General features: G+C 32.8%; 1 protein-coding gene across 5 annotated transcripts in view; it reads left to right on the top strand.

Moving 5' to 3' along the window:
• Rev3l (REV3 like, DNA directed polymerase zeta catalytic subunit) overlaps nt 1–13050 on the top strand; it is a 183028-nt gene that overhangs the window by 90476 nt on the left and 79502 nt on the right. For 4 of the 5 annotated variants that reach the window (XM_023722299.1, XM_023722300.1, XM_023722301.1 and 1 more), the window contains exons 6-11: nt 853–947; nt 1742–1846; nt 2775–2859; nt 2964–3115; nt 8392–8511; nt 12726–12963. In XM_023722299.1, coding sequence (XP_023578067.1) covers nt 853–947; nt 1742–1846; nt 2775–2859; nt 2964–3115; nt 8392–8511; nt 12726–12963 — 795 coding nt within the window. The remainder of the gene's footprint in view (nt 1–852; nt 948–1741; nt 1847–2774; nt 2860–2963; nt 3116–8391; nt 8512–12725; nt 12964–13050) is intronic. The other variant, XM_004637502.3, reaches the window with a different exon arrangement.

Genomic DNA, 13050 nt, shown 5'->3' with positions numbered 1-13050 from the left:
TTGTAGTTCTTGCTAAAAATTAATCTTGTGGTATCACTTTTGCTAGTTGTGTTGACTATTCATGTAGTTTATTAATTCCATACTTATAAAAAAATTTAAAGCATTCCTCAGCCCAACAGCTGAGGGCAGAAAAACAATGAATATTATTCACCATTCGGTATGTTCCCCTTCCCTCATCTCTTGTTCCATGTTTTCACATTTGGTGGAAAAAAAATGTCTCTAGACAACAGATACAAATACATAAATGTAGGGCCGGCCAAATAGCTCAGTGGATTAAAGCACCTACAAGCAGGCATAGGGGCCAGGGGTTCAATCCCTGGGCCTGCCATGCTGGCCCCGCCCCCAGAGCACTGAGAAGGCAATTGAGACTGGGCATGGTGGCGTGCTCCTGCAATTCCAGCTCTTAGGAGCTGTGAACAGGCGGGTCATTATGAGTCTGATCTAGTAGTAAGACATTGAACACCCTGTAGACCCTTCCCTAAAATGCAAAAAATAAATTAATAAAAATAAATGTTATGTGTATGGTTTTTGATACATCACTCTGTTCTACCTCTGCTATTTTATTCCATTCTGACCCAGGCATGACCACATGATAAAACATTGGATATTCCTTACATATAAAATATAGTGAAACAGAATATGTAAAACATACTGGCAGGTATCTCTAGGGTTTTCAGTGAAAAAGAATTTTTATTTTTTTCATTTTTATGTGCACATGATAGCAATGTTATAAATAATTGTGAATTAATATCAGTTTTTCTGATAGCTGTGGACAAAGTCTTGGGAAAGACTTTCAAGGAAAAAAATCTCATGAACGTTGATCTAACATTTTTTGATATCTTTTTATTACAGCTCTTTGATACTGGAAGGTGTTGAGCCACAGAGTACGTGCGAATTAGAAGTGGATGCTGTAGCTGCTGACATCTTAAATCGACTGGACATTGAGTGTACATACACAGTTATTTTTAATACATAGTTTTATTTGTGAAACTTAATGACCAAAATAGACTAGAATTATCATTAGGCAACTGAAATAGTATACAGGTTACAAAATATTTTAAAAACTGCTGAAGGCCAGCAAGATAGCTCAGTGGACTAAGCATAGTTTAGGCAAGTACAGGGACTGGGATTCGATCCCAGGCACCACAGGCTGTGCTGGCTGTGCTCTCGGGCACCCTGAGCCATTGACCAATCCCAGGCGTGGTGGCGCATGCCTGTAATCCCAGGGCTGGGGAGACTGAAAACAGGAGGATCACTACAAGTCTGAGCTGTGTAGTGAGACCTTGTACCAAATATATAAAAATAAATACATAAAAATGAAAGCCACTTCTGTTTCTGATGAGTCATTATTTTTTCCTTTAAATATTCATTATGATATATTTGCTTAGAAATAAAACTATAGTGTGACACTAAATAAAATTACCCAGTATTAAATAATTTAATACACTCCGACTTTTGTTTTGTCTTCAGATTATATATGAGAAAGAAAACTCTTAGGATCTGTTGGTTCTCACCAGTTGTTTAAATTTTATGTATTTACTAGATTTTAGACAATCAAGGGGAAGAAATCTAAAAGAGGAAATACCATGTAGGATGGGGTAGTCTTTCTCTTTTATTACACAAAGCAAGTAATTGTTTTTCTTAAAAGGCAATATTTACCAAAGTTTAGATTTTTCATTAGATGTGAAGTTTTTACTTTGACCCTTGCAGTATTGAAGTATCATTGATACTGTGATTGCAGCTCAGATTGATGGAAACCCTGGTCTGCAAGCCATCTGGGAAGATGAAAAGCAACGGCGAAGAAATAGAAATGAAAGTTCTCAACTTAGCCAACCTGAGTCACAAGGTATACAGTAATGATACTCCAGTGATACTTTGTAATACCAAATATATCTTCCCTGTTGTGGTTTCTTCCTAGAAACTAGATTTGACTTTTGAAATTACCTTTAAATTTTCTGTGTATTATTCTATTGGCATTACTGTACAACCAATGATTATCTGCATAACTGTCTTCCAAATATTATTTTATTGTACTACCTTCTGTATTGCCAAGTGAACTGTAAAACAACCATGATTTGTCAATATGGAAACACTGTAGTGTATTGAGCTTTGAAAATACTGCTCCCAATTTTTTTCTGGCAATGGCAGCATAAACTCTCTTTGATCATTGTTGATTTATAATAAAATGTTGCTACATTCAAAAAGAATTTGAGAAGCATTGAATAGATACAACAGATGCAACAAATTTTTAACAAAGGTTAAAGAATAAAAGAAAATTCAAAATGCAAGTGTATGTAAGGTACTCTAATGTCTAGGACACTAAAAATGTTTGACTTATTTTTATTTTTTTAAGAAAAGATATACTTTAAATCTGTCTTTTTATATTTATTTATTTATTAGCAGAACTGGGGATTGAACTGAGACCCTTGAGCTTGCCAGGCAAGTGCTTATTCTACTGAGCTATCTCCCTGGCTCCTTATTTTTAAAATAAAAACACTTTATAAGGAAAAAATTCTAGTTTTAAGATATACGTTATTTTATAAGTAGGGCGATGCTTTCCTTTTTCAGATTTAGGTTATAATTATAGAACTTTATGGTGACTTCAACCATTTCTGTTTTGTGTGATCCTATAATAGGACTACATTTAGGTGATGGCATATGTGTCAAGAGAAAGGTAGGAAACTGCTGTCATTTTAAAAGCTGCTTTAGAGAAAAGGAAAAGTATTTTGTTCATTTGCTGTTACAGTTTTTTAATGCACTTTTGAAATTCAAAGATCGCAGATTTGTGCCAGCAACAGAAAATGAAAAAAAATTTCAGAAGAGACTTCAGGAAATTTTCAAGCAGAATGATTTCTCCGTGTAAGTGGTTATTAATTATAGATCTCAGAACTAATTTTATTCCTGTTACCTAATTTGATATAAAGGACATGTTGTATGATATTTGTATGTTTGATGTTATAAAGCAGACCATTATCAGGATCTGTGGACCTCAGTGATGGATCCCAGGAGTTCTCTGCTGAGTTAACGTTGCATTCTGACATTCTGTCTCCTGAAATGCTTCAGTGTACTCCAGCCAATATGATAGAAGTCCACAAAGACACAGAGTCAACCAAAGGTGAGATTTTCCTTTTGAGATATTCAGAAAAATATAACAGATATGTTGTATCTAGCAAATACTCAACTGAGTTTGCTAGCACTTTTTCTCTCTAAGAAGTAAAAAATGGCTTTAATAAAGATCTTTTCTTCTATTCATTTATCCTTTCAACATCTCTAAAGGTAAGCCCTTTCCTGAAGTAGATGCAAACTGTTAATACGTATATCTTGGTACGTTCTTTTATACGAAAAGAACGTACCAAGATATGTTTATATGTGAAACGTGCTCACAATGTATATGACTTTTGTATATTTTTATTTTTAAAATTTTTCAGTATTTTTGAGATTAAAAATTATATTCATCTTGGAAAACTAGTATGTACACATGTGGAATCTTAATCATTCTTCTCTTCCACTGCCAACAGTCCCTCCAAAACCTCATCCTTATATCTCTTTCCCATGTCCACAAAGTCTACTCTTTTTTCTATTATCTATTTTATTTTGATCTTTAAATTTAAATTATGTGATATTTAATCTTCCAGGTCTGATTTGTTTCGCTTAGCATTATGGTCTTTAGCTGTATCCATTTCCAGCTGGAGATGGTAGTGCACAGTTGTAATCCCAACACTTGGGAGGCTGAAGCAGGAGAATTGCTATCAGTTCAAGGTTAGCCTAGACTACATAGTGAGTTCAAGGCCAGCTTGAATTATACAGCATGAAACCATCTCAAACAACTGAAGAAGAAAAAACCGAGGAAGTCATTCCTACAAATAATTGAAATTTACTTTTGTGATTGAATCCTTTTATCCTGTCAGTCTCTGTCATCACATTTTCATTGCCCTTTCATCTGTAGATGGGCATACAGGTTACTTTCTAAATTGAGCTATTATTAATTATGCTGCTAAACATGATATGCATGTATCACTGTAATATGTCTTTAATTCTTGTAGTAGGGACCCAGACAAGGCATAGCTGAGAAAAATGTAATGTCTAATTTTAGTTTTTTGAGAGATCGCTATGCCAGTTTCCATAGTGGTTGTAGCAGTTCACATTTACACCAGTTTTGTAGAAGTTTCTTTTTCCCTATAACCTCACTGGCATTTTTTGATTTCTCAACATTATATATTTTAGGCAACTTACTTCAGATATAGTTTACAGAGCATAGTATTTGTTTATTTTAACTGTATAATTCATTGATTATAGTATATTTATGGAGTCGAGCAAATATCTCTACAATCCAATTTAGAGCATTTTTATCAACCCGAAGGATCCCTTGTGTTCATTTCCAGTCCCCTCTTTATCCCTAATTGCTACTTGTCTAATTTCTTATCCCTCTGTTTGCCTTTTCTATCGGGGCTATATTAAAGAAATCATATAATGGGTAGTTTTTATTTTCTGTCTTTAACTTAGCACAGTACTTGAAAAGTTTATATTCTGGTATCAGTATTTCTTTTTATTGCCAAAAATACTGTGTTATATGAATATGTATTTTGATAATCCATCTCAGTTCATAAATACTTGTGTTTTTTTATTTTTGACTGATAAGAATAATGCTGCTAGAGACCATAGCACATGAAATTTAGAATAAATGTCTTGAGAAGTATTGTAAAATAATGAAACTAAAATGAAACAAATGGTTCTCATAAGTTTTAATTTTCATACCACTTATTACTAATGCTGTTGAATACCTTTTTTATTTTATTATTTTATTTTTTATTAGATTGCAAATTGAAAATAAATTATTTACAAACATAAATGAATATAACAATAAAAACTGTCCAAAATAAAAATAAAGAATTTACTGATCAGTCATAATAGTTCACTGTGTCTTGGTTTAAGAAACATATTCATATAATTAGAATTCGAAAAGTAGAAAGTAGGCAATAAATATTTAAAGATTTAAAATTTCTGAATTTAGTTCAACTTATAATACCACATTTCCAAGAAAAATGAAGCTTTTGCAAAGACATTGAAATAAAATCATACCAAGATACACAAAAATGAAATTGTCCAAAATTTCTTGTAAAGAAAAAAATCATTGGGGGCCTGCCCCTTAGCTCAGTTCTTTAAGTGGCTGTTTCAACAAAGCAGTCAGGCTCAGGTTGCTGTGGTTAGATCCCCACAACTCAAGCCTAATGCCAAACCTTCCCTGAAGGCATTCGGAGCAAAAAAAAAAAAAAAAAAAAGAAAATCATTAAATCATATACATAAAAATATTAGCTATGGAAGAACAAAATTAAATAGCATCTTATTCCACATTAGAAAGAAAAAAAGGACCAAATGTGTAAAAAACTAGATTAATGAAAGGACTGAAAGAAAAGATCTGTCCTCTTTGAATTTTATACTTAGCAAACATACCTTTGAAAACTAAAAGTAAGATTTTCTAGTTATACAAACTTGAAATATTTTAATACCTCCAGAAGTAGCATATAGGAAATAACAAAGAGCATAATTCAAAAGGCAAGAGAAGTTGCAGCATGCTCCTGGATGATTGATAAAGAGCCCTCAATGTGATAGTTATGCAGGACTATATAAAAGATATATTAGATGAACCCTTATTTAAAGGTCATTGCAGATTTCTATGAAAAAGTACCAATCTTATGTTGGGTTATACACATATTTTTTTCTATATGTGTGTGTGTGTGTGTGTGTGTGTGTGTGTGTGTGTGTGTTTATAAAAGACAGGGAAGAAGTAATATAAAGTCAACAGAAAATGGGAATATACTTTTTAGAGTTTCTAATACTAGGAGAAGATATCATACAATGTCTTTTAAATAAATTGTAAGTCAAAGATTGTTGAATACCTTTTTATGTCAATATTAACACTTTGAAATTTACACTTGTCTCTTTATTTTAGCTGTTGGTTAATGCTCCATTCCAAAACGTTTTCACAGGTGATCCATTCTATACTGGTAGTTTTTGATGATTTTCACCTTTGCAGAATGCTGTCTTTTTATGTCTACGTGCAAGAGTTTCTTTGCAAAACACATAGAAGTATTATTTTCTGAATGATACTGGGGCCAGGGAGATAGCCCAGTAGAATAAGTGCTTGCCTGGCAAACACATGGCCCTGAGTTCAATCCCTGGTACCGCACAAAAAAATAAAAAATAAATGCTACCATATGTACTTTGTAGGCTATCCAGATAACATCTCTTTTCTAGTGTTTCTGTAATTTACATTATGCATGATTGTTAAATAAGACAGTAATTAAAATTCTTCTCAGTAGTCTTTTTATTCACATGCAGATATTATAGTCCAGTGAACCCTCAACAATTGATAGTGCCAAATGATAGAGGGAAATTATTAAATAAAAAATGTTGTGACAATATGATTATTTGATATGGTCATTTCCTGAGTTTAATCTACATTTTCTAACTGCCAGTGAATTCGAACACCTTTAAAGGCCATTTGGTTTATCTTTATCTGCAAACTGGTTATTCATGTTCTTTGCTTATTTTCTCTCGATTACTGGTTTTTTTCTCACTTGATTGTGTAGGAGTTTCTTGTATTTTGTCAGTTATTTGTTGCAGGAATATTTTGTTCCCAACAAGGCTCATAATGTAATAGTTTTCAAAATATTTTCACTTTCTTTTGTCTTCCTCTTTTAAAAAAAATTATATTTTTACTTTTAGGATTGTGTATGCATTTAATCTTAGTATCAGACTTACCAAAATCTTCCCAAATAGTTTGTTTTTGTATCTAGTTTCTGAGACCTTCCCTACCTTGATATAACAAAAGTTTTAAAGTATTTGTCCTAAGAAGAAGGTATGCAATGTGTTAATTATTGAAACTGTCCTACCAGTTTGATTTGAAACTGTCTCATTGCTATTTGTTTATCAATAAAATTATGGGGAAAAAAAGTATTTGTCCTAAGACCTATATGTTTAGAATTGGGTTTTTCTAAATGAAGTCTTCTTAAAATTCATCTGAAAATTAGTTTATATAATATATAAGAATTGTGTGTGTGTGTGTGTGTGTGTGTGTTTAGCTAGTTATGATAACATTTATCTAACAGGACTACTTGTCCCTAGGGTCTCTCCCACTTCTAGCATGTTACTCTCTGTTAAGAACATACTATTTGATAGCTCTTCCTTTATCAGATCCCAGTGTGACAGACGTTCCCTTGTTCAGCTTCAGAGCTGTCCTGTTCGCACCGGAGCCTTCTGCTGGGACCTTGTGCTTGCCAGGCAGGCAGGCTGTCTCCCCAGCCCTCAGACTTTGTTTTTTTGTTTGAACTAGGTTTGTGTCATTTTTTCTGAATATTAACGTCTTTATTTTACCTTTAGAATTCCCCCTTCTATTCCTAAGATAATTTATACCTTCTCTATAAATTGTATTCATCATTCTAGTCTTTATTTTTATTGGTTTCAGAGAATGTGCTTTTCTATTAATCGGTCTTTTCTAATGATTTTTAAAAATGTTTTGTTTTGTTTTTACTAGCCCAGCTCTATCCTAAGGTTTTTTTTTACCTTTAAAGTAATTCTTTTGAAAGATTTAATTTTTTTTTTTATTTTTTTTTTTTTTAATGTTTTGGCAAAAACAAGGATTGAACTCAGGCCCTTGCACTTGCCAGGGAAGCACTTATTCCACTGAGCCACCTCTCCGGCCCCTTAATGCTTTTTTAAAAACTTAAATGAACCTAGTTTTAAGTCTGATTATAATAACCACAAGAAAACAGTTCTTTTTTGAGTTTACCATCCTGAAACTTCTGCTGTTTTTTTGGTGTGTAATCTTTTTCTCATTACTAATATGTGTTTTTTTTTATGTTCTTCTACTTTTGATGATATTATAACATGTGATTTATTTTACCTTTGTTCTTAAACTTATTGAGTCCCTTCAGATCTTCTACAAATGTTGAAATACTACTATTTTTAGAGAATGAACTGGAGGCTTTCTGAAAAATAAAAAAATGGTAAAGAATGAATTTTTTGACATAGAGAATAGTTTTTGTCAAATAAGTTTTTCCTTTATATTTTAAATAATTCATTTTTTAAAAAATCAGAGTAATACAACTATTTATGCACAGTAGGTAGAATCAGAATGATGGAAGAGATTGTAACTATTTGCTGATCCATAGACTTGGGAGATGGGGAGGTTATGTGTTTTGTTTAGTTTTTCACTAATCCGTATAACAGGTTAGGTATTTCTGTGGCTTTTTATTTTTAGCATGTGTCAGTAATTCTTCAAATTTTTAAATAGGCTTACTTTATAATGCTTCTAACTTACAGAAAGTCTTAAATAATAACTTTCAGATTTAGGACATTATGTTAAAGCTTTTGTATTCTTTTCATCTTAAGGTGACACCACACATAAAGTCGGAGAAGCCCTTATTAATGAAGAAGCAATTTTGAACCTCATGGAAAATAGTCAGACTTTTCAGCCTTTAACTCAGCGATTGAGTGAGTCACCAATTTTTGGTAAGTTACAATGGCACCATAAATATTTAGTGTTTGAAGTAAGTGAAGTTAGATTTTGTGAAGAGGTATTTTTTTCTTTGACCTGAAGAGATTGATGTTTCATATTCTGAATGTAAACATAAAACCTTATGTTAATTCAGGTAAACTTTTTTTTTTTTTTTTCAACATAACTTTTTCTAAAATAACCATTAGGAATTTTTTTTTTTAGAACCAGGAATTGAACTCAGGCCCTTGTGTTTGCCAGGGCAGCGCTTATTCTACTGAGCCATCTCCCTGACCCGAGGAAATAATTTTTTTTAAAAAAAATGAGAAAAAATTACTTTAGGGGAGAAATGTACTTATGTTTAATTCTGTAAACTAAAGTACGCTTAATAAAACAGCAAATTATCAGAAAATTCACTTGACAGTCTTTTTCAAGTGCTAATTTTTTGGTTAGCATAGCACACAGCAGTTACCTCTAAGTATCTTTGTATCACACTAAATACATTTTATTAGCATCATAAATCAAATTTTTCAGTCAGATCTTTTGCAGAAATTTAGCATTTTTGTTGCATAAATGAGATATGATTATATTTTATGTCTCTTATTTTGTTTGATTTAATCAATGTTATGATTGTTTTTCTCTCTACATCTAAAAAAATTTTATAGTATCAAATATAAGCTCAGCCCCCTCTGTTATTTATATTTTCTTATGGACAGTACTGAATTATTATTCATACTCATGTTTCAAAAATGTTTTAGAACAGAATGAGTGACTAATTTCTTTTTTAAATGAGTGGTCACATGCATAAATCATTCTAAGACCACATTAAAAGTTAGTTTGAAGTTTGCAGTCTAATATAATGTATTTTTTAAAATTTATTTTATTTTTAAAAATTTCTTATTTTCTATAATGTATTTCTATATGTGAATGAAATTAATATATCAAAGTATTTAAAGTTACCTTCTAGTTATAAAATGGTCAAAAGAGGCATATAGAAAAATTTAGGGAAATAAAAGATTGAGAAGCATATGCACATTTCATTATTTTCATCAAATGTATCATTAGCAGATAAAATTCTGCCCTTCTTAAGGTTCCAAAATACATTCTGTGTAATCCAAGTTCTTGGGAGGCTGTAAACAGGAGGACACTACGAGTCTGATCTAGTAGTGAGACCCTGAACACACTGTAGACCCTTCCCTAAAAAATACAAAAAAAAACCCAAAACAAAACAAAACCAACAACATTCTGGCTCTCTCTCACCCCTTCATCCTCTACCCGTACTGAAAATTGAATCCAAGGATCTTACCTTCAGCTATGCCCCTACCTTTTCTAATGTTTTCTTTTTGCTGAATCACCAAGTTGCCCAAGCTGGATTTGAACATGTAATCTTCCTGCCTCAGCCTCCCAGAGTTCTGGGATTACAGATATGTGCCATCATACCCAGCTCACATGCAATCTCAGTGTCATCAAATATCAGAGAGTATGAAGGCTTCAGAAATAAATCATTGCCAGAATGGCTCTTGCCAAATATTTATATTTGGTAGTAGGATTGAATTTGTTATTTCATTAATAATAATCAACAAAAGAAAACTAAAACAGTGTTTATGAATTTCCATTACCCCAGAAAAACCCCAGGAGTCAGTACCCATTCTTGCTTTCAGCCCTTGAAAACCACTAGTCTTTATTCTCTTGTGCTCAATCTACACAGTTGGGGTATAGCGTATAAATGGAGTTATATAATGTGTACTCTTTTGCATATTGGTGCTTTCGTTTAGCATCATGTTTTTAAAGTCATTCATGTTGTAGTAGCTGTCAGTACTCGTTTCTCTTTCTCACTGAATAATATCCCATCATATGGCTATTAGCACATTTTTTTCATCTATCGGTTTTATTTGGGTGGTTTGTGCTTTTCTGTCTTTTATGAACAATGCCAATATAATTTTTCAGACATGTATATCTGTATGAACATTTTTTCAGCTTGAGTTTGTATGTATTAGTGAAATTTATGGGTGGCAGGTGTAGCTATAGAGAAAACAAATTCAGTTTCTCCTATACATTTGTACCATGTCAGTCAGTGTAGACTTCTGTGTGCACAGGACCTCATGTGTGGAAGGTTTTCTCTACACACCAAACAAGTAATTAGTTCTGTAGGAGGCACCATCTTGATGTCTTCAAGTCTTACATTGTCTGCCTAGAGCAGTGATGGCAAACCTTTTAGAGACAAGTGCCGAAACTATAGCCCCAAACCCACTCATTTATCACAAAGTTCCAAAAAAACAGAAATCATTCTCAACTAATGAAGGACCATTATGTATCTGTATATACAAAATAGGATAGATACACAGCTACTTTCTCTTACTTCAGTGAGAAGAAAGATTTGTACTAATAGTGTTTGGACAGGATATCATGTCTTCATCTTGTACCATGAATAACTACTACGAAGGCAACAATATGCAATGTATTAATTATTGTAACTGTCCTACTAACCTGTTTTGAAACTGTCTCATTGCTATTTGTTTCTCAAAATTAATAAAAATAAATACATACAAAATTTAAAGGAAAAAAGTTCCCTCATTGCAGTTAAACCTGGATACTGAGATTTTCAGTTGAAACAAAAATCAATTCATACATTAACATCTTTTGTCTTAAAAACATTTGTTTGATAGATTCACTGTCACTGGCCTAGAAACAGCATCTATATCATAAATAGGGAGCTTAGTCCTTAAGACTAGTGTCTCCCAAGATTGGGGTCATAAGTCCAAGATTGTTGTACCTTTGTTTCTGACTCACTTTCTAGGGGCCAGGGATATAGCTTTGTGGCACAAGTGCCTGTCTGGCAAGCATAAAATCTTAAATTTGATCCCCACTACCCCACTCCCTAAAGAAAAAGTAGACTGACTGATTGACTGGCTATAAATTGGAGTTCTTACAGTCCCCATATTATAGTTTGATTAATTTTATGAAGCAGTTCACAGAACTAAGGGACATATTTAGTTTACTGGCTTATTATAAAGGATAGTACAGAGGATATACTGATTAACAGCAGAAGAAGAGATGGATAAGACAAGATACAGGGAAAGAACACGGAGCTTTCTTGGGATGTGCCATCCTTCAGGAACTTTCAGGTGTTTGGCTATTCAGAGACACTTAGAATGCAGTCTTTTTTAGTGTTTATTGCTGCTTAATTATGTAAACATGAATGATTAAATCATTAGCTAATTCGGATCAACGCAACCTTCAGCTCCCCTCCATTCCTCCAGAGATTGAAAGATGGAACTCCAGATCCTAACTATAGCCCTGCCTTGGTCTTTCTGCTCCTAGTCTGTATTATGAAGCTACCTAGAGACTTCCAACTCAACTCTTGAGCTTATAAAAAGATTTAATTGCTTTGAATATTACAAGACTGTTAAGTGACATATACAAAACAAGAGGTGGGGTATATATTTGACAATACTACATACGGTAATTTTATGTTAAGCATTTTGAGGAACTGCAAATGGTTATATAATTTTACAATCTGACCAGCATTTGAGGGTTTCAGTTTCTTCACAGCCTTACCACCACTTAATTATAATATATCTTTTTTATTGTAGCAGTTCTAGTATGTGTGAAATGGTATTATAAATAATATTCTTAACTACTTTTTAAGTTCTCTTGGGTTATTTTTTGCAAGTATGAATTTTCTTTGAGATAAATGAAGATTATATGACATATAAGAGCTTTAAATTTATTAAAATTTAAGACTTCCTTAGCATTAATTTGCATATTTTACTTTTTATATTTATTTTAACATTTGTATCCATGTTTTGTTCAGCACTCTTAAAGCTTTAGGTTTGGGCAGCTTATTAAAATAAAGGTTCGTAGACCCTACGTTAGAATCCTGATTCATTCGATGTGGATGAGTTCTGAGATGTAATAAAGTTTTTTTCATTTTTGTTTTTTGGTGGTACCAGGGATTGAACTCAGGACATTGTGCTTGCCAGGCAAATGCTTATTCTACTGAGCTATCTCCCTGGCCCCCTGAGATGTAATAAAGCTAAGAAATCATTCTAATAAAGATGGTCTTCAGGTTACACTTTGAATGGAGTGCTACTTTAATAGCTGAGCCTTTGCGCCAACTATATACTTTTAGCTTGTGCCAGTATCTATGTTTTTATTCTTCTAGTTTACCTGGATTATTATTATTTAGAAAATTGTAAGTCGTTTGTTGATTGACTCACTTGTTTTGTAGTGGACAGTAGTCCTGATGAGGCTCTGGTGCGTCTTCTTGCTGGATTGGAAAGTGATGGATATCAGGGGGATAGAAGTAGGATGCCATCGCCATGTCACTCTTTTGGAGATAGTAAAAATCCCCAAAATAGTGATGATGAAGAAAATGAACCACAGATTGAAAAAGAGGAAATGGAGCTTAGTCTGGTGATGTCCCAAAGATGGGATAGCAATATTGAAGAACATTGTGCCAAAACAAGGTAAATTTTTAGTTATTTCAGTTATTGTAGTAACTTTCTTTTTGTCATTATCACTGTTAATTGGAAATTGTTTCTTGCTATTGTTCA

Source organism: Octodon degus, unplaced genomic scaffold (assembly GCF_000260255.1).
Source record: "Octodon degus isolate 3935 unplaced genomic scaffold, OctDeg1.0 scaffold00090, whole genome shotgun sequence".
NCBI lineage: Eukaryota > Metazoa > Chordata > Mammalia > Rodentia > Octodontidae > Octodon > Octodon degus.
The sequence above is the reverse complement of the archived record's forward strand: the minus strand, read 5'-3'. Positions and strand labels throughout refer to the sequence as shown.